Source organism: Gigantopelta aegis, chromosome 4 (genome assembly GCF_016097555.1).
Source record: "Gigantopelta aegis isolate Gae_Host chromosome 4, Gae_host_genome, whole genome shotgun sequence".
Lineage (NCBI taxonomy): Eukaryota > Metazoa > Mollusca > Gastropoda > Neomphalida > Peltospiridae > Gigantopelta > Gigantopelta aegis.
Genome location: NC_054702.1, coordinates 48,871,738 through 48,893,533, shown reverse-complemented (window position 1 = coordinate 48,893,533; position 21,796 = coordinate 48,871,738). Strand labels below are relative to the sequence as shown.

The following is a 21,796-nucleotide window of genomic DNA, read 5'->3' as shown; positions in this document are numbered from 1 at the left end:
TATGGATCACTGGTCAGTGCAAGTGGTTTACACCTACCCATTGAGCCTTGCGGAGCACTCACTCAGGGTTTGGAGTTGGTATCTGGATTAAAAATCCCATGCCTCAACTGGGATTCGAACCCATTACCTACCAGCCTGTTGACCAATGGCCTAACCACGACACCACCGAGGCCAGTCATGATGATGGAAAGGCAAGGAAAGGAAATGTTTTATTTAATGATGCACTCAACACATTTTATTTACGGTTATATGGCATCAGACATACGGTTAAGGACCACACAGATATTGAGAGGAAACCTGATGTCACAACTTCATGGACTACTCTTTTGCGATTAGCAGCAAGGGATCTTTTATATGCCCCCCCATGATGATGGTTTCATACAGTTTTACTTCACACCTATTTTCTGTAACTGATAAAACAATTTAAATAAAAAGCCTTCTTTTTTTCAAAAAAATTCAGATGTATTCATGACCATCAAACCAAAAATGTTCTTCATGTAAGTTTACATTGAAAAAGGAATCATGGATGAATTTATATTATTATAAGGATATACAAAGTGATGACATTTGCAGTCTCTGGTCATAGACATTAAAGGAGGGGACAATTAAGGCATTTGATTAAGTAGACTTTCCCATCTAAAAACACAAAACTGACCAATTACGTCGTCCCAAAGAAAAGAAAAGTATTACTTGGGTATCGTGAGTGGTAATTTTTGCTCGAACGTACCCTACCAATAGGCCTAATAATATGCATTTTTTCTTTGGATTTAAAAAAAAAGAAAAATACTATAACTCCATTTCATTCTATTGATGCAAACTGAAATATTTTTAGTTAAATAGTTTATTATACTATCAAGTCATTTATGTTGTTTTACAAGTCATGTTGATGAAAGCGAAGTGCCTTGTCGTAAATTAGAGCATTTATTTACACTGTGGAGGAGAGGAGATGGATGGAGCTGACGTCACTTCACTCCAAGCTATACCACCGGACGTCACAAAAACAAAACAAAATGGCTGCACCCAGTTAGCAGTAATAATCTTTTTTTATTATTAACTCTAAAATTACGCATTTTACATTTGTTAAAGTGTCAGTATGTGTTGGTGGTCCGGGTATGTATCTTTCCAACACAAAAGGCTCTTGTTTGAGTTGACCCTACCTTTAAGGCTCAACATATTGTAAACCATAGTCTCAAGAAAAAAAAAGAGAAAAAGTTTGTTTTGTTTAATGATTTTTTAATCATCAGCTATTGGATGTCAAACATTTGTTAATTCTTTCATATAGTCTTAGAGAGGAAACCTGCTTAATTTTTCCATTAGTAGCAAGGGATCTTTTATATGCACCATACCACTGACAATAAAGCACATATTACAGCATTTGATATACTGTACCAGTCATTGTGCACTGGCTGAAACGAGAAATAGCCCAATGAGCCCACCAATCAGAATCAATCGCAAACTGACCACACATCAAGTAAGTGCTTTACCACTAGGCTAAGTCCCGCCCCATGGTTTCAAGAAGTAAACCACTGATGAGAAAGAGAATACTATATTAGTGGCCATTACATACCATTTATCTTACAAACAGTTTCAAGAAGTAAACCACTGATGAGAAAGACAATACTATATTAGTGGCCATTACATACCATTTATCTTACAAACCGTCTCAAGAAGTAAACCACTGATGAGAAAGACAATACTATATTAGTGGCCATTACATACCATTTATCTTACAAACCGTTTCAAGAAGTAAACCACTGATGAGAAAGACAATACTATATTAGTGGCCATTACATACCATTTATCTTACAAACCGTTTCAAGAAGTAAACCACTGATGAGAAAGACAATACTATATTAGTGGCCATTACATACCATTTATCTTACAAACCGTCTCAAGAAGTAAACCACTGATGAGAAAGACAATACTATATTAGTGGCCATTACATACCATTTATCTTACAAACCGTCTCAAGAAGTAAACCACTGATGAGAAAGACAATACTATATTAGTGGCCATTACATACCATTTATCTTACAAACCGTTTCAAGAAGTAAACCACTGATGAGAAAGAGAATACTATATTAGTGGCCATTACATACCATTTATCTTACAAACTGTTTCAAGAAGTAAACCACTGATGAGAAAGAGAATACTATATTAGTGGCCATTACATACCATTTATCTTACAAACTGTTTCAAGAAGTAAACCACTGATGAGAAAGACAATACTATATTAGTGGCCATTACATACCAATTATCTTACAAACCGTCTCAAGAAGTAAACCACTGATGAGAAAGACAATACTATATTAGTGGCCATTACATACCATTTATCTTACAAACCGTCTCAAGAAGTAAACCACTGATGAGAAAGACAATACTATATTAGTGGCCATTACATACCATTTATCTTACAAACCGTCTCAAGAAGTAAACCACTGATGAGAAAGACAATACTATATTAGTGGCCATTACATACCATTTATCTTACAAACCGTCTCAAGAAGTAAACCACTGATGAGAAAGACAATACTATATTAGTGGCCATTACATACCATTTATCTTACAAACTGTTTCAAGAAGTAAACCACTGATGAGAAAGACAATACTATATTAGTGGCCATTACATACCATTTATCTTACAAACCGTCTCAAGAAGTAAACCACTGATGAGAAAGACAATACTATATTAGTGGCCATTACATACCATTTATCTTACAAACCGTCTCAAGAAGTAAACCACTGATGAGAAAGAGAATACTATATTAGTGGCCATTACATACCATTTATCTTACAAACCGTTTCAAGAAGTAAACCACTGATGAGAAAGAGAATACTATATTAGTGGCCATTACATACCATTTATCTTACAAACCGTTTCAAGAAGTAAACCACTGATGAGAAAGAGAATACTATATTAGTGGCCATTACATACCATTTATCTTACAAACCGTCTCAAGAAGTAAACCACTGATGAGAAAGAGAATACTATATTAGTGGCCATTACATACCATTTATCTTACAAACCGTCTCAAGAAGTAAACCACTGATGAGAAAGAGAATACTATATTAGTGGCCATTACATACCATTTATCTTACAAACCGTCTCAAGAAGTAAACCACTGATGAGAAAGAGAATACTATATTAGTGGCCATTACATACCATTTATCTTACAAACCGTCTCAAGAAGTAAACCACTGATGAGAAAGAGAATACTATATTAGTGGCCATTACATACCATTTATCTTACAAACAGTCTCAAGAAGTAAACCACTGATGAGAAAGAGAATACTATATTAGTGGCCATTACATACCATTTATCTTACAAACTGTTTCAAGAAGTAAACCACTGATGAGAAAGACAATACTATATTAGTGGCCATTACATACCATTTATCTTACAAACAGTTTCAAGAAGTAAACCACTGATGAGAAAGAGAATACTATATTAGTGGCCATTACATACCATTTATCTTACAAACTGTTTCAAGAAGTAAACCACTGATGAGAAAGAGAATACTATATTAGTGGCCATTACATACCATTTATCTTACAAACTGTTTCAAGAAGTAAACCACTGATGAGAAAGAGAATACTATATTAGTGGCCATTACATACCATTTATCTTACAAACCGTCTCAAGAAGTAAACCACTGATGAGAAAGACAATACTATATTAGTGGCCATTACATACCATTTATCTTACAAACCGTCTCAAGAAGTAAACCACTGATGAGAAAGACAATACTATATTAGTGGCCATTACATACCATTTATCTTACAAACCGTCTCAAGAAGTAAACCACTGATGAGAAAGACAATACTATATTAGTGGCCATTACATACCATTTATCTTACAAACTGTTTCAAGAAGTAAACCACTAATGAGAAAGACAATACTATATTAGTGGCCATTACATACCATTTATCTTACAAACCGTCTCAAGAAGTAAACCACTGATGAGAAAGACAATACTATATTAGTGGCCATTACATACCATTTATCTTACAAACCGTCTCAAGAAGTAAACCACTGATGAGAAAGACAATACTATATTAGTGGCCATTACATACCATTTATCTTACAAACCGTCTCAAGAAGTAAACCACTGATGAGAAAGACAATACTATATTAGTGGCCATTACATACCATTTATCTTACAAACCGTTTCAAGAAGTAAACCACTGATGAGAAAGACAATACTATATTAGTGGCCATTACATACCATTTATCTTACAAACCGTTTCAAGAAGTAAACCACTGATGAGAAAGAGAATACTATATTAGTGGCCATTACATACCATTTATCTTACAAACCGTCTCAAGAAGTAAACCACTGATGAGAAAGAGAATACTATATTAGTGGCCATTACATACCATTTATCTTACAAACCGTTTCAAGAAGTAAACCACTGATGAGAAAGAGAATACTATATTAGTGGCCATTACATACCATTTATCTTACAAACCGTCTCAAGAAGTAAACCACTGATGAGAAAGAGAATACTATATTAGTGGCCATTACATACCATTTATCTTACAAACAGTTTCAAGAAGTAAACCACTGATGAGAAAGACAATACTATATTAGTGGCCATTACATACCATTTATCTTACAAACCGTCTCAAGAAGTAAACCACTGATGAGAAAGACAATACTATATTAGTGGCCATTACATACCATTTATCTTACAAACCGTTTCAAGAAGTAAACCACTGATGAGAAAGACAATACTATATTAGTGGCCATTACATACCATTTATCTTACAAACCGTTTCAAGAAGTAAACCACTGATGAGAAAGACAATACTATATTAGTGGCCATTACATACCATTTATCTTACAAACCGTCTCAAGAAGTAAACCACTGATGAGAAAGACAATACTATATTAGTGGCCATTACATACCATTTATCTTACAAACCGTCTCAAGAAGTAAACCACTGATGAGAAAGACAATACTATATTAGTGGCCATTACATACCATTTATCTTACAAACCGTCTCAAGAAGTAAACCACTGATGAGAAAGACAATACTATATTAGTGGCCATTACATACCATTTATCTTACAAACCGTCTCAAGAAGTAAACCACTGATGAGAAAGACAATACTATATTAGTGGCCATTACATACCATTTATCTTACAAACCGTTTCAAGAAGTAAACCACTGATGAGAAAGACAATACTATATTAGTGGCCATTACATACCATTTATCTTACAAACCGTTTCAAGAAGTAAACCACTGATGAGAAAGAGAATACTATATTAGTGGCCATTACATACCATTTATCTTACAAACCGTCTCAAGAAGTAAACCACTGATGAGAAAGAGAATACTATATTAGTGGCCATTACATACCATTTATCTTACAAACCGTTTCAAGAAGTAAACCACTGATGAGAAAGAGAATACTATATTAGTGGCCATTACATACCATTTATCTTACAAACCGTCTCAAGAAGTAAACCACTGATGAGAAAGAGAATACTATATTAGTGGCCATTACATACCGTTTATCTTACAAACAGTTTCAAGAAGTAAACCACTGATGAGAAAGACAATACTATATTAGTGGCCATTACATACCATTTATCTTACAAACCGTCTCAAGAAGTAAACCACTGATGAGAAAGACAATACTATATTAGTGGCCATTACATACCATTTATCTTACAAACCGTTTCAAGAAGTAAACCACTGATGAGAAAGACAATACTATATTAGTGGCCATTACATACCATTTATCTTACAAACCGTTTCAAGAAGTAAACCACTGATGAGAAAGACAATACTATATTAGTGGCCATTACATACCATTTATCTTACAAACCGTCTCAAGAAGTAAACCACTGATGAGAAAGACAATACTATATTAGTGGCCATTACATACCATTTATCTTACAAACCGTCTCAAGAAGTAAACCACTGATGAGAAAGACAATACTATATTAGTGGCCATTACATACCATTTATCTTACAAACCGTTTCAAGAAGTAAACCACTGATGAGAAAGAGAATACTATATTAGTGGCCATTACATACCATTTATCTTACAAACCGTTTCAAGAAGTAAACCACTGATGAGAAAGAGAATACTATATTAGTGGCCATTACATACCATTTATCTTACAAACTGTTTCAAGAAGTAAACCACTGATGAGAAAGAGAATACTATATTAGTGGCCATTACATACCATTTATCTTACAAACCGTCTCAAGAAGTAAACCACTGATGAGAAAGACAATACTATATTAGTGGCCATTACATACCATTTATCTTACAAACCGTCTCAAGAAGTAAACCACTGATGAGAAAGACAATACTATATTAGTGGCCATTACATACCATTTATCTTACAAACCGTCTCAAGAAGTAAACCACTGATGAGAAAGACAATACTATATTAGTGGCCATTACATACCATTTATCTTACAAACCGTCTCAAGAAGTAAACCACTGATGAGAAAGACAATACTATATTAGTGGCCATTACATACCATTTATCTTACAAACCGTTTCAAGAAGTAAACCACTGATGAGAAAGACAATACTATATTAGTGGCCATTACATACCATTTATCTTACAAACCGTCTCAAGAAGTAAACCACTGATGAGAAAGACAATACTATATTAGTGGCCATTACATACCATTTATCTTACAAACCGTCTCAAGAAGTAAACCACTGATGAGAAAGACAATACTATATTAGTGGCCATTACATACCATTTATCTTACAAACCGTTTCAAGAAGTAAACCACTGATGAGAAAGAGAATACTATATTAGTGGCCATTACATACCATTTATCTTACAAACCGTTTCAAGAAGTAAACCACTGATGAGAAAGACAATACTATATTAGTGGCCATTACATACCATTTATCTTACAAACCGTCTCAAGAAGTAAACCACTGATGAGAAAGAGAATACTATATTAGTGGCCATTACATACCATTTATCTTACAAACCGTCTCAAGAAGTAAACCACTGATGAGAAAGACAATACTATATTAGTGGCCATTACATACCATTTATCTTACAAACCGTCTCAAGAAGTAAACCACTGATGAGAAAGAGAATACTATATTAGTGGCCATTACATACCATTTATCTTACAAACCGTCTCAAGAAGTAAACCACTGATGAGAAAGACAATACTATATTAGTGGCCATTACATACCATTTATCTTACAAACCGTTTCAAGAAGTAAACCACTGATGAGAAAGACAATACTATATTAGTGGCCATTACATACCATTTATCTTACAAACCGTTTCAAGAAGTAAACCACTGATGAGAAAGACAATACTATATTAGTGGCCATTACATACCATTTATCTTACAAACCGTCTCAAGAAGTAAACCACTGATGAGAAAGACAATACTATATTAGTGGCCATTACATACCATTTATCTTACAAACCGTTTCAAGAAGTAAACCACTGATGAGAAAGAGAATACTATATTAGTGGCCATTACATACCATTTATCTTACAAACCGTCTCAAGAAGTAAACCACTGATGAGAAAGAGAATACTATATTAGTGGCCATTACATACCATTTATCTTACAAACCGTCTCAAGAAGTAAACCACTGATGAGAAAGAGAATACTATATTAGTGGCCATTACATACCATTTATCTTACAAACCGTCTCAAGAAGTAAACCACTGATGAGAAAGAGAATACTATATTAGTGGCCATTACATACCATTTATCTTACAAACCGTTTCAAGAAGTAAACCACTGATGAGAAAGAGAATACTATATTAGTGGCCATTACATACCATTTATCTTACAAACCGTTTCAAGAAGTAAACCACTGATGAGAAAGAGAATACTATATTAGTGGCCATTACATACCATTTATCTTACAAACCGTCTCAAGAAGTAAACCACTGATGAGAAAGAGAATACTATATTAGTGGCCATTACATACCATTTATCTTACAAACAGTTTCAAGAAGTAAACCACTGATGAGAAAGAGAATACTATATTAGTGGCCATTACATACCATTATCTTACAAACCGTCTCAAGAAGTATCCAAACAGCAGAAGCAAGCTGAATATGTTTTTAAATGAGTTATAAGATAAATGGTATATAACAGACATGAATGTAGTATTCTGTTTCATTTATATCCTTATAAACCAGGTTTTAAAAAAAATCTGTCTTCACACTAAAACCTATTTATATCATTTGCTTTTGCAACTAACTTACATAAGACAGAGCAATCAGTTTCAAAATACCTTTATACATCAAAGAGCATGTCTAAAAAGGGATCTCCAATCTATGGAGATGGAAATGCATGATCAAAAATGATCAACAGCAAAACAGCTTTTATATTGACTTTCCCCAGAATTGATATATCAGTTTTTAATATCTAGTAGAACATGAATCCTATGATCCATCACACCATAGTCGTATTATTGTGTGTGTCTATATATAGTTTTCTCTCATCCTTAGCCATGCAAGACAAGCATATTCCATGATGTCAGGCCATGCGGAATAAATCGGTCTTGCATGACCATCATCCATGTGACTTCTATAGTTTGAGCTGATATTAACATTGGGTGACATCACATAAACGACAAAATAACATATGAAATGCTTTTTATATTTCATAAAAACAAGGAAACCTGCTGTCATAATGAAATTATACTATCATTTTCGGTCTGCTTTTAGTATAAACAATTTTTGGGTATGATCTTTTCAATGGTTATGATTATTTTATTGTAAGATAAAAAATAAAAAATATAGGTTTTTCACGTTTTCCCAAAATGCTTGTTTTTCCTCTACTGGATGGGAGAAAAATAATCCTCCATTATGTATCCATGTAGGACAATCTATTCCACCCTCGGGTACATAATATGATGTCAGGGACTCAACAAGCCTCGTCCATGACAATAAATTACGTACCCTCAAGTGGAATAGCCCTGTCCCACATGGACACATATGAAGGTTTCTTTTAGTATCCAGGATTACTACTTGCACAATTGACTATTTTTATGCATTTTTGTGACATATCTCTATAATAAAAACATTTGAACAACAAGTACAGATAATCCACATTTTAATCAATAAGTGAAGTAATAGCTAGACCTTATGTGATATATTATTACAGACTGTTGAGATCACTCCACCATTTCAGCCAAATAGAGATGCTGTATAAGGATCACTCCACCATTTTAGCCAGTAAGTGGTGCATATTAAAAGAGCACCTGTTTTCAACACTATTCTACTGTTAGGTTAGTCTATGTTAAAGGGGTGGTGGTGGTTAACTTCCAACACAAATCCCTCGAAGAAGGAAGTGATATTTCCAACTCTAGGTGCGTTATTTTAAAATTATTTTGGGGGTGTGTGGGTAGGTGGTTGGGAAGAATGACATTACAAAAGCTATTCTCTTCTGCCAAGGTAAAAAATTAATCACTGGAATTTAGGTTTAAACTTTATATAGGTTAGTACTTGTATGTTCACTATGTAAAACATTTTTTTTAAATAGTCATATTATGCCATTACTATTACATGTTGAAATTCAATATTGAGGTTTTGTTTGTTAATAGATTCAATCAGACCTATAAATATTCAAAATGTGCAATTTCTTTGACTACCTGGCTGGCTAGCATTGACAGTTAAATGCACAAATTGTAAATTTAATGGCATATAATGATTTTAACTTCGGCAGTGATTTTCTTTCTTTTTTATACACTAAAAATATAGCATCTAAAGTTTCCAATTATAGATGCTTTCTGTAGAACACTGACTTGAGCAGTCACACCTTTCATCCACTGCCTGTGGCTGTAAAAGTTCACGGTTCTGCTATCAACCAGCTGAACATGTCATAACAGGTGATCGTTCAATCATTGAAAATTGGAACCTTTGGCAATTATTTTAGTACTGTTCCAATCAATTAGGACTATAACTTTAAAATCATTATGCCAAACAGTGGGCCAGACATAAGCATGAAATTGTCAAATGCCTTTTAGAATGGGTTAAGTCAATATGTAATCAGGGTTTTATTTCTAAAATTTGACTTGAAAGCCCATAGCTTTGACTTTGGGAATTTTAGGGTCGTTTTACAAAATCTTAGTAAACCTTGTACTTATTCAAATTAATATATAGTCTGATGTATTGTTTTCAAAATATACCTTTATATAATAATAAAAAATGAGAATTATTGTCATGGCCATCTGTGACAGAAAGTCTGGCTACACTACAGGAACAATTTGTGATAGTGCCCACTGACAAAGCATCAACTAACAAAACCATCATATGTATAGCACTATTATCTCCTAAACAAATTTGGGCTAGATAATTTGAGTAGTCCTACATACATATATGGCCAATATGTTACCTGAAAAAGAAATAAGCACACAACTCAAATCGGTTCTTCGCACATTTAACTTGAACTTGAAATCCAAAGACGTCTCAATTTCTCTTCTGTATTGAATTCCAAAACTTCATAAGAATATATACAAAGAGATATACATCACAGGGTCCAGCAAAGGCACCACCAAATCCTCGTCTCATTGACTGACCTTTTCTGATTTACAGTACATAAGCAAACTACCTCTGAGCCACATCCTGTCATATTATAGGAAGTCTGTTACCTCAACGATGTTTATGCCAATATTACATATAGTCAAGATTACCTTTTATAGCAATATAATAAAACAGTTTTGTCAGTCTGATTTGTGATCGACTCAAATCTTCTACGCAGATGTGATGATTTTGCTACCAAATGTATACCTTGCTACAAACTGCTGATTAAAAAACAAAAACACAACAAACAAAAACCCCAACCCCAAAAGACACAATTACAATTCATACTAATGACAGTCTTTTTAAGGAATATGGGCTGTTAGTAAGTTGATTTATTGTATATAACACAGTGGTCTAGAAAAACTTAATATTAAACCATAATCTTTGGAATTATAGAACAATATATTTTCCTGGAACAGCTAGAACTGATTTACAAGTATAAATAATTAACTGTAACAGTAATAACAAAATGATAATGTACGTGTGTGTATTGTGCATTCTACATGGAGCTTCATTTTTTTTACTAAAAAGAAGAAGAATCTAAATATCTTATAAACATTCATTCTATACATATTAAGAACACACAAACATCAAATCAAGGATGTGCAACACTTACAGACCTGTATTCATGCTGCAACAACGTACAAAAAATAGTTATCCACACAAACTGACATCAAACATCTGTTTCAGAAATATATGCAGAATATTTCAGTTGCTCCAATGTCATCTAAACTTAGTGTTATTGTGATAATAAATATAACTGAATAAATCAATACAAACAAAGTGCTAGCAGAAACAATAAAACCAATCTGAACAAATTACTATATGCAGTTTCTACATTTATTGTTGCTATTGATTACAAGCTTAGTTGTGATAACCTTCATTTAAAACAGGAAAATTCTAAATCTATGAAAATATGAGCATTTTGTTTTTGGTAACCTAGAATTTATATGCCAACAATGATTATTCAAAACTGAAGAAAGATTTTTAAATTAGTTTTGATAAATAAAGTAAAACATGAAGCAACACCATGATGTCTTCCTTGTTATATATTGTAAAATCAATCCACAAAATTGTGAATAGTTACAAAAAAAAGGATAGATAAAATTAATATTAGCTGACGCAACATTCCATCACCATAACATTTTGTAATGCATTCCATATCACCAATCCTTTTATATGGTTTTACATTATTATTGAATGGCAGTATTTAACCTTTTTCCTCTCCTTCCCCAGACAGTCTGGAAATGGATAGGGGTGAAAATTCACACCACATATAAATGATATTCCATAAAAAAAACCCAAATTCAATGCCTGTAAAAACCAACTAGAGAAACTGAATTAAACATGTGTAACAAAATAAAGAAACAAGCAAATGCATCACAAAATATTACCTCAAGATGTTTTTAAACAAAGGGTCCCAAATGGACAAAATTAGTTTGATTACTGGTACATATGAACTTTAACCTGCTTTTAGGCAAATGTTTACAGTTGGAAAGCTGGACAAAAAATATATACTAATTCTAACTTTCTATTAACTTACATTATGCATTGCATGCAAGTAAAAAAACCTGCAATGTTCATAGTCAGTGTTTATAAATTTTGGATAAGTCAACACAAAAGATGGACAACATGCAGGTCCTCTGGACCTTTGATTTTGGTGGATTAAAAAAGATTAGTTACCAATTCTTAGAGCCAAATGAATACAAAAAAGAACTATATTTAAAGAAAGCAAAATAGTTTTCACAGTGAATTATTCATAGCATATGATTAATATATTTCTACTTTAATATACATAAAATGTTTGGGGGGTTTTGTTTTGTTTAAACTTTAATAATCTATTGACAGATAGGGAGTACCAAAAAGCGACATCTTCTTCTTTCTTTTACAATCTCAAGGCTTTAGATTGCATCAAAGTTGAGGCAATAAACGTTGTGCACAAAATACATATGCCCAAATTAAGTACAAACATGCTGACCTCAAACTATTTTACCTCAAAACCACTGAAATGTTAAGTTTACTTACCGGTACATAAAAATAACTTGAAATACATTTCTGAATATTAACAACTCTTCAGCAGCTGTTAATGACAGTAATGAACTAAAATGACCTTATTGTGCTAAAAGAGACAAAAATCCCCGTTGTGCTCAAATTAGTGTGATCTAAATCCCTGAATCTGTACTTCTAATTAATGGAAATGTGCTCTATAGTTGACTATAAATCAACTTTCGACATTGTCTTCTTCAGAAGTAATTAAATGTAACTAAGTATTAATTTAACAGTTTTGGAATTCATTTATCACATGTTTGTTTTCTCTTTTCATTTAATTATAGTACTACATGTACTTTGAGCAGATGTATTGTCATAGTAGATGAATCTACCAATGTCAAGCTTAGCTTCCCCAGAGGCAATCAAAATGCATTCTAGGCACAATTTCTTAATTGAATGAATTAATATTTAACGACACACCAGCACATCAAATACATCAGCTATTGGGTGTCAAACTATTTATGCGAAAATTACAATTTCTTACTTGATACACAGTCGGACTGAATGGGTACTAATCTCTGTGAAGGTGTGATGACCGCTTACTTGCTTCATCTTGTTGCTGGTGTTTAAAATAACCCTTTTATATAAGTGTAAAATTTTACTGAAGCCATTTAATACAAGTAATTTAGCAATTTGGAGTCCAGTTTATGGCTGTTGGCCGTGTTAAGATTTGTGACTGCTTATTACGAGTGCATTTACATTAAAAAGCATTTGGTAGGGGAAAAAGTGGCCACTTAAGGCAGGTGAATGCTGATTACAGGTGATCACTATAGGTCAGATTTTACTATATATACGTGTATATATATATATATATATATATACTGTAGATCCTGAAATTAACGCATCCCTAAATTAATGCGAGTGGCGGTGCGAAGACTAAAATGTGACATGAAATTAATGCGAGTGTCCTCCCTTTGAAATATTACTTTTCTAACAACATACGTCTGTGTACCTTTCAGTTAAATCCAATGAATCTTCAATGAAATCAACTCAGTTAGCGGGACGTAGCCTAGTGGTAAAGTGCTGGAATACAGCGTGGTCTTATTCTCAGGTATGTTTGGATTTGTCAGAGTAGAGGGTAGGATGTAGCCCAGTGGTAAGATCAACTCAAAGCATATGTTTTTAGCAATCATTTACGTAATGTGTATATTTCGTTAAATCTGGTTAAACATGTATGTACTAAATTACAACTGTATCTTTATCTATGAATGGTGATTTTAAAGTCATAATGAAAGAACAATTCACTGAGTGGTATGCCGACAAAGTTGCATCAAACTTGAACAGTAAAAACAAAGAAACCATTGACCTCAGGATTAGCGTGCTAAAACACATTCATGTGCGATGGATCATGTCAGCTATTGACAGGGTGGCCAAAGACCCTGCGATCATCACATGTGGCTGGCAGCTTGCTGAACTATTGGACAATTAGTCTGTCTTGCATACGATGAATTGTTTTCCAGTTATGTGTTATAAATATATTAGAATTTTAATCTTTGTTTGTTTTAATAACATGGGGCACATAGACAAAAACACAGAAATAAATGCATCATATTATTAATGTGAATAACACGATCTCGCATTTTTCGCATTAATATGATCGCATTAATTTTAGGATCTACAGTATATATACAGTAGAATCTCATTGGCTCGAACACTGTCGGTGCATCAAAGTCTGTTCGACCCATCGGGTAGTTCGAACCATGCATTCGGCCGTTGTCGGGTGCTTCTGTAACACAAAAAACAATCGGAACACCTCGCATATTTCCGTAAAACTGGCTTGGGTGAGATGGTCCGATTGACTCATGAGTAACGAAGTCGTCATCAAATGTCGGATGAGATACATATTTGTAACTATTATTTATCACCGTTAAATAAACAAATAACAAAGACACTGATTTATAAATATTTATTTCTTTAAAAAATCGTTCTTTACTATGCTGTTGTAGAACCTTTTGCGACATATTGACAACGTTGAGAAAAAAATTAATGCATGAAGCACATGCAGGCAGAGGGCCTTTACCTGTTATTGTTGCAGTCACTACATTACAATGATCTCTCCTGTATTTCAAGTTAAAAACAGAATATGTCGACGCTCAGGCATAGAGTAGCGATTAAAATTATTAAAGTAAACTGGCGAGGCCTGGCTAGGCTCACCAACTGATTGCTGTTACAGGCAAGGTTCAATCAGCTAATGATTGTCATAGTACAATTGTTTGTACTAGAAAGATAATTACCAATAGGTGCTAAATAAACAACATGATAAGCCGGCATATGATCTAGGATTAATTCGTTCCACTTTCAAATTTATAATGACTTACTTTGAGACTGACATAAAAGGGTCGATAAAAAAAATTGTACATAAATATATCTTTTTTTTTTCCGGATAGACTTAGTCGTTCGAGCTAAATATGTTTAATTTTACAGTTAGGACCAATAAACTGGTTCGAGAGAAAGCTTCTGTTCGACCCTAGGGGTATTTGACCAATCAGCACCAAAATAAAAGGGTTTAATAGAAAGAAAAAATCGGGACATTGTTCTTGGTTCGAGAATACCGGTAGGCTCGACTGTTGGGCGTTCGAGCCAATGAGTTTCTACTGTATATATATATATATATATATATATATATATATATATATATATATATAATTCAATGATTAGTTATCTTTAAACACTGTACAACTCATACTGATTATGTCAACAGACATCTTTCACGTGATTATGTTAATATTTTTTTAAGTAATAACTATAACTAAGTGCATACAAATTGAAGTCTTTGCAAAAAAACTAAAATATTGTGATGAAATGTTATGCCAAAAGAATTATGGTATATAATGCACAGCCGCCTAGTCTAATTTCAGAAAACACAGCCCAGTGGAGCACATTGTACTAGTACAGTACTACATTGCTGTGAGCACAAATCCAAAACATTGATTTTTCTTGCAAATGTATGTGGTTGTGACATTCAATGCTGGAATCTGATGCGATCTCTTTTTTTAATCAACAAGAGAATTCTGCAAAATTCTATCTTCCGGTTTCAGAAATAAATTCAAAAATTCAAAATCTGTTTTCTATCATTAAATTATGATATTGTTTCTGCATGAACTAACTTAGATCCGTTTTGAGCCAGAAGTCCTTGTATGAATGGTTTCAGGAAGTATTTCAGTACTGTCACAATTCCTCATGCTCATGCAAGTTTCCAAGATCATGACGTAATGCTAACAATTTTAAAATGATTAGCAACTATCACAAATCAAAATGTCAATAGCAGAATGTTCCCTGGGTTTATTCAATTATATTACTAAATGTGTAGTCTTTTCACAACTCAGTGTTCACCTACATGTAGGTCAAGAATATATACACGTAATCTAGAAACATCTATACATTTTATGATTAGAATCTCTCAAGTTCGGTAGATGAATATACAATTAACAGGAAACACCATGCCATGAACACTAAATAAGTATAGCAATTTTAGTTCAACCACTATAACTAATTACAATTTCAATCAAAATAATTTCTATGTTAAATCTATGATGGACTATTGAATTTATTTTACATTTTGTTCAGAAATTATTTGACCAAAAATAGTATTAAAAACAATTTTATTTTTGACAATCACAGTGATTCATAATGATCACGAAGACATAGTAAAAATTATGCAAACAAAATGTCATGTTTCCTTTTAAAATGGGTTTAGTATTTAAGTATAATTCAAATTTCCTTACCATCATCAATAAAATTTTGACCACAGGTTTCCCCAATACAATCATGTGCAACAATTACTGTTTGATTAGCAGTATCTTCACTTTCATAATCCCACACTGTGCTGTTTGCACTGTAACTGCTTCCATTTTTAAGTGATTCATTGCCAAAAATTAAAGATGACGTTGTTACATCAAGGTTTGTAACTGATTCATTTCCATGGTAATCCATACTTTGTTCAGAAAACTGCTGAGTTGAATTGGCAAGAACTGCCTTACCATCATAATCCAGTGTTTCATTTGTGTCTGCCATATTTCCTTTGAATTCTTAATTCACTTCTATATTCATTTCCAAAATGCTATCTACACATATGATAAATAATAAATTAAACATCTAGAGTAATAATCTTTTTTCAAAATCTATAAAACATGTCTGACATCTGAGAAAATATTTGCAGCTACATGTACACCATGGTTTTTGTATCACACGAAGTTCCAGTTACCAGAATCAAAGCTTTGCCAACAACAGCAGCTAAGTCTTCTTACTCGCAAACTTACTCAAATTCACATATATGTACACATACATACATTTGTACATATCGGTTGAGTTCGTTACTTTATTAACAGATATCTGGTCAAAATGACTGTAATGTTCAAGTCACACGTGACCATTTATTCACACATCAAAACACATGAGAGGAACAGAGCTACACATGTATATGTATGGAATGCTATATGAGGCTGCAATGAATTATATTCTTTAGGGTCTGATAAATGTCAGTGTAAGTTGTGGGCTTAATCAGCAGGGGAAATTACACTAAATGTTTAATGTTAATATGTGCATGAGCTATATTTGGCAAAACAACTGGTGATGTATAAATGTCCAAGCTGGTATTTACATATTTCTGTAAAATGAAACAATAAATTGTGGTCTAGAAATGCTATAAAAAAATCCCAAATATTTCTTAAAAATCAAGCCTTTTTTCATTAAAGTTTTTCATATATTGATGTTAATGATGATACAATTCTAAACACTGAACAAACTTAGTACAGACTTTATTACAGTCATTATTGGTCTTGATGCAATGACAGACATAATATGTTTTAAAAGTTAAAGTTTGTTTTGTTTAACAACACCACTAGAGCACATTGATTTATTAGTCATTGGATGTCAAATATTTCGTAATTCTGACACAGTCTTAGAGAGTAAAACCCATTTTTCCATAGTAGCAAAGGATCTCTTATCTGCACCATCCCACATGCAGGATAGCACATACCATGGCCTTTGATATAACAGTTGTGTTGTGCTGGCTGGAATGAGAAATAGACCAATGTGCTCATAGACGAGTCCTTTCTACTGAGCTGTCCCACTCCACACATAATATTTACAAATTATAAATTAACACATGTGCAAATGTGAGAAAAAGCAAACAAACTAATAGTAATTATTATGATCAAAATGTCTAAATTTCTCAAGTTATTTATTTTAACATCATTACAAGCATACATGTATATGTGCCATATTTAAGTGCAATTAACAATAGAATTCTGAAACGAGTTCCATATATACAACCCACAAACTCTATTTCAAACTGTTTTCTGTGTGGAAAGAAGAAGTGGGTTTCAAATATGTCTCAATGTAAACATGTAAGCATTTGTATGTTTATCTCAAACTATGACATACAATATACACATTCTAAATGACATGTGGTTCCAAAAAGAAGGAGTTTATTTTGTTTCATGACATCACAAGAGCACATTGATTTATTAATTATCGGCCATTGGATGTCAAACATTTAGTAATTTAGTAATAGTCTTAGAGAGGAAATCCTCTACATTTTCCAGTAGTGTAGCAAGGGGTCTTTTATATGCACCATCCCAGAAAGGATAGCACATACCTTTGATATACATGTACCAGTCGCAGTACACTAGAGCGAAAAAAATAGCCCAATGGGCCCACCAACGGGGATTGATCCTAGATCAACCACGCATCAGGTGAGCACTTTACCACTGGGGTATGTCCCGCTCAATATACCGTTCCAAATGATATTTTATACTATACATTTATTATGTATATTTTTCTCTAAGTTGAAACATATTTTCCAGTAAAAAAATAGACATGGCCTTATTTTAGTTTTATTATGTTTGTCTTTAATCATTAGATACCAATTATCTGACAAAATGTGCAATGCATTAACTTTTTTCTTTTTAATTAAACAATATGAACAATTGTTGTTACAAATTAAAAGTATTTATTCTTAGTACCATAATAGTTATTACTGGTATTGCCAAGTATTCATATTTTAATCTGCTTGAAAGCAATGACATCTAAAAAATTGTGGCTCTTTCAAAAGGAATTAACATCTTATGGAATTATTGATAGGTGTGCTTACAATAATCAACAGAAAATGGAACTGCAATATTTTATCGTGTCATGCCAGAATGTACACTGGGGTTCAAATGTGTGAATTGTTATGATAGTAAAACAAGCAAAGAACAATGATTAAACTGTTTCTGTCTGCTGTAACCAGACTGGAACAGCTGTACACATCTTATTAATCAGTCAGACAATCCAAGGTGTTTTGAAGCATGTAGAATTCATGCAGTAACAAGACTGCATGAATGACGTCTTTAATATTCACAAATTGGTATTTTCCCTTGATAAAACAGAACAAAAGAAAAACACATATCACTACTTGTTGACAAATGTCCCACTCACCCATATACCATGTTAAAGATCTGCAATAATATTTATCACTAAACTGATTTTCTTGCCTCCAAACACAACTAGATGCAACCAACTGATTTGATTTATTTTAAATCCCATTAGGTCAGTTTATGTTTTATTTTTCTTCCCAAAATACGTATTGTATGTTTAATTAATTTAATTAATCTCAAACTTACTGGCTGACATCAACAACTTCCATTCTATACTTTGACTCTCATTTTACTTCTCGATGAAGACAGACGTCAGCCCATGTTCTCTCGAGTTGCCCCCCCCCCCCACCTGGGGGGACTACTTCAGTCTTATGGAGTGTTATTAGAGTACCGGGTATCGTACACCGGGTCACAGGCTTCCGTGACCTTGGTGTACGGAGACCCACCAACTCAAAAGAAAGGAAGGTACCGGAAGAGGAAATGTGCGCCAGGAACGACTCGGGGGGAGGGGGGGGGGGGCAAAGCCAGCGGCTAAACGGCTCCTTCTTTGATGCCGCCCCCAGCCCAGCCTACGGCCGAGCGGAAGAAGAAGGACAAGATCCAACCGGACTCTGCACAGCCGACTGCGCCTCCACCTGCTGCGGTGACATTAATGTTCCCAGAGCTAGATGACAGACCCCCGGATTGCCCTATTTCTTCATCTCCGGAGTTAGATCATGCTGCCACGGAGGAGCATGCCCAGAGAATGGCTCAACTGGCCTTTGGAAAGAGGAAGGCGGAGTTTACTGCTTCCATCCACAGGGACCCGCCTACCCAACCACGGCCGCCTCCCCAAGGGGCCCAACCCGTGGAAGGCACCAAAGCCTGGACGCTGCACGGCAGTCTAAACAAGCAGTTCGCCAATTGTGTTATCACCAACATTCTAAGACAAGATCAACTTTTCTGTCCGCCAAAGTCCAGAGAATATCGCGATATCATTGACGGCGAGGGACAGTATGAGATTCAACCAGTCAAGCTCAAGGAAGGCGACGATGCCTTGTGCGTAACATACCGCCGGGACCAACTTTACAACCAGGCTCTGCTGCTCCACCAGATGGATAACGTCTCAATCCATCGTATCCTGAAGAAGATCTTCGGAGGGGAGCAGTACCCTAAGGCCGCCAAGATACTAGCGACGCCCGGTTTCTACCAAATGTTACCGAACTTTGACTCCAGAGTCTGGCTGTCCTTGCCGTAGACGTCAACCTCCCACCAACCTCCTTTGTCTCTGTGAGTATGGACTTTACTAGACTTTAATTTTTTAGGCCGTCATCTCAAACAGTTTGTTTAAATTTTTTTTGTAAACAGTCGGTAACCTTTCGGCAGTCCATCTAAATTGCTCAAATCACCTTAAAACCTTTTCGGTCGAGCAGTCAAAACTACTTTTCGATTTAACTTTGTAGTCCAGACAGGTCTGGACGCAGTTATCATAGGTAGACTCAAGTACTTGCCAATTTTTACAGAGGAATCGAACTTTAGCCAATCAGAGCACGGCTCCCACTCGGTGTTACTTGAGGTCTGCTTAGTGTCTGCTTTTCGGTCCGCGCTTGCGTTTGACTTTGCTAAATGTTTTTTTTCCAAATTCCGCCCACTTCAAACTCAATCCCCCCTCTCCTGCTCCGGAGTTGGTCACTCGCGAAGTCAGAGACTAAATCCGAAGTGGGCGTGCCTGAACCTCTGTCGATAGGGGCACATTAATAGAGTTGCCCATTGCCCGTCAACAACTTCCAGATATAGACTTCTAACTGTATTTGTAAAAACATGAACAATTATGTTTTTAATAACCACAAAATCAGAAATCATAGAAGTTCTAAAGGATATATTTTCAGACTCTTTAAGAAAAAACACTAAATTAAATGAAAACCTGTTTGAACTTGGTTAGTCAGCATATATTGGGTACAGAATGTTTTTTGAGAAGACTGCAGGTCAGTATTCAAATACAAATTATTTACAAACACAATTATGTTTGTATGAACAGTGATTATGCTGATTTTATGTGTACACAGCTTTTGGATGTTTTAAATGATACAGTGATATACTGCCATGATAGTACCAACTTGCCATTAACATAACAAACCGGCCTCGGTGGCGTCGTGGCAGGCCATCGGTCCCAGTCGAGGCATGGGATTTTTAATCCAGATACCAACTCCAAACCCTGAGTGAGTGCTCCGCAAGGCTCAATGGGTAGGTGTAAACCGCTTGCACCGACCAGTGATCCATAACTGGTTCAACAAAGGCCATGGTTTGTGCTATCCTGCCTGTGGGAAGCGCAAATAAAAGATCCCTTGCTGCCTGTCGTAAAAAGAGTAGCCTATGTGGCGACAGCGGGTTTCCTCTGAAAATAGTGTCAGAATGACCATATGTTTGACGTCCAATAGCCGATGATAAGATAAAAAATCAATGTGCTCTAGTCACGTCGTTAAATAAAACAAACTTTACTTTTAACATAACAAATTTATGTTTTTAATGAAAATGAGAGCTGCATGATTTGAACCTTACACAAAAATGTCAATTAATGGCTTCACTGCTCACCCAAATTGATATACATGTAGTTCCATTACTGGTTAATGTAAATGAACATTTATGTTATGTGGTATTGAAAGCAGCCAGCTGAACATGATTTAAGTGTTTATGCTTGGTACACTTCAAGCCCAGTGAATAGAAATTATATGCAAGATCATGGATCTCTGTGAATTCAAAAAGTAGTGTCATCGAGTTGGCATATTAGATTCCAACATCAACATTTCCGAAGTTATCCTACCAATATAATTTTAATGAAACTGTGTGATCTTGATA

General features: G+C 34.4%; 1 protein-coding gene across 3 annotated transcripts in view; it reads right to left on the bottom strand.

Moving 5' to 3' along the window:
• The window catches only part of LOC121370650 (synaptotagmin-14-like), a 119,135-nt gene that overhangs the window by 72,153 nt on the left and 25,186 nt on the right, over window positions 1–21,796 (bottom strand). The window contains exon 1 of one of the 3 annotated variants that reach the window (XM_041496032.1): window positions 11,174–11,256. The exons of 1 other annotated variant lie outside the window; for it this stretch is intronic. In XM_041496032.1, coding sequence (XP_041351966.1) covers window positions 11,174–11,183 — 10 coding nt within the window. In that variant the 5' untranslated portion in view covers window positions 11,184–11,256. Of the gene's footprint in view, window positions 1–11,169; window positions 11,257–21,796 lie in introns of those variants that run through there. One more of the 3 variants, XM_041496033.1, reaches the window with a different exon arrangement.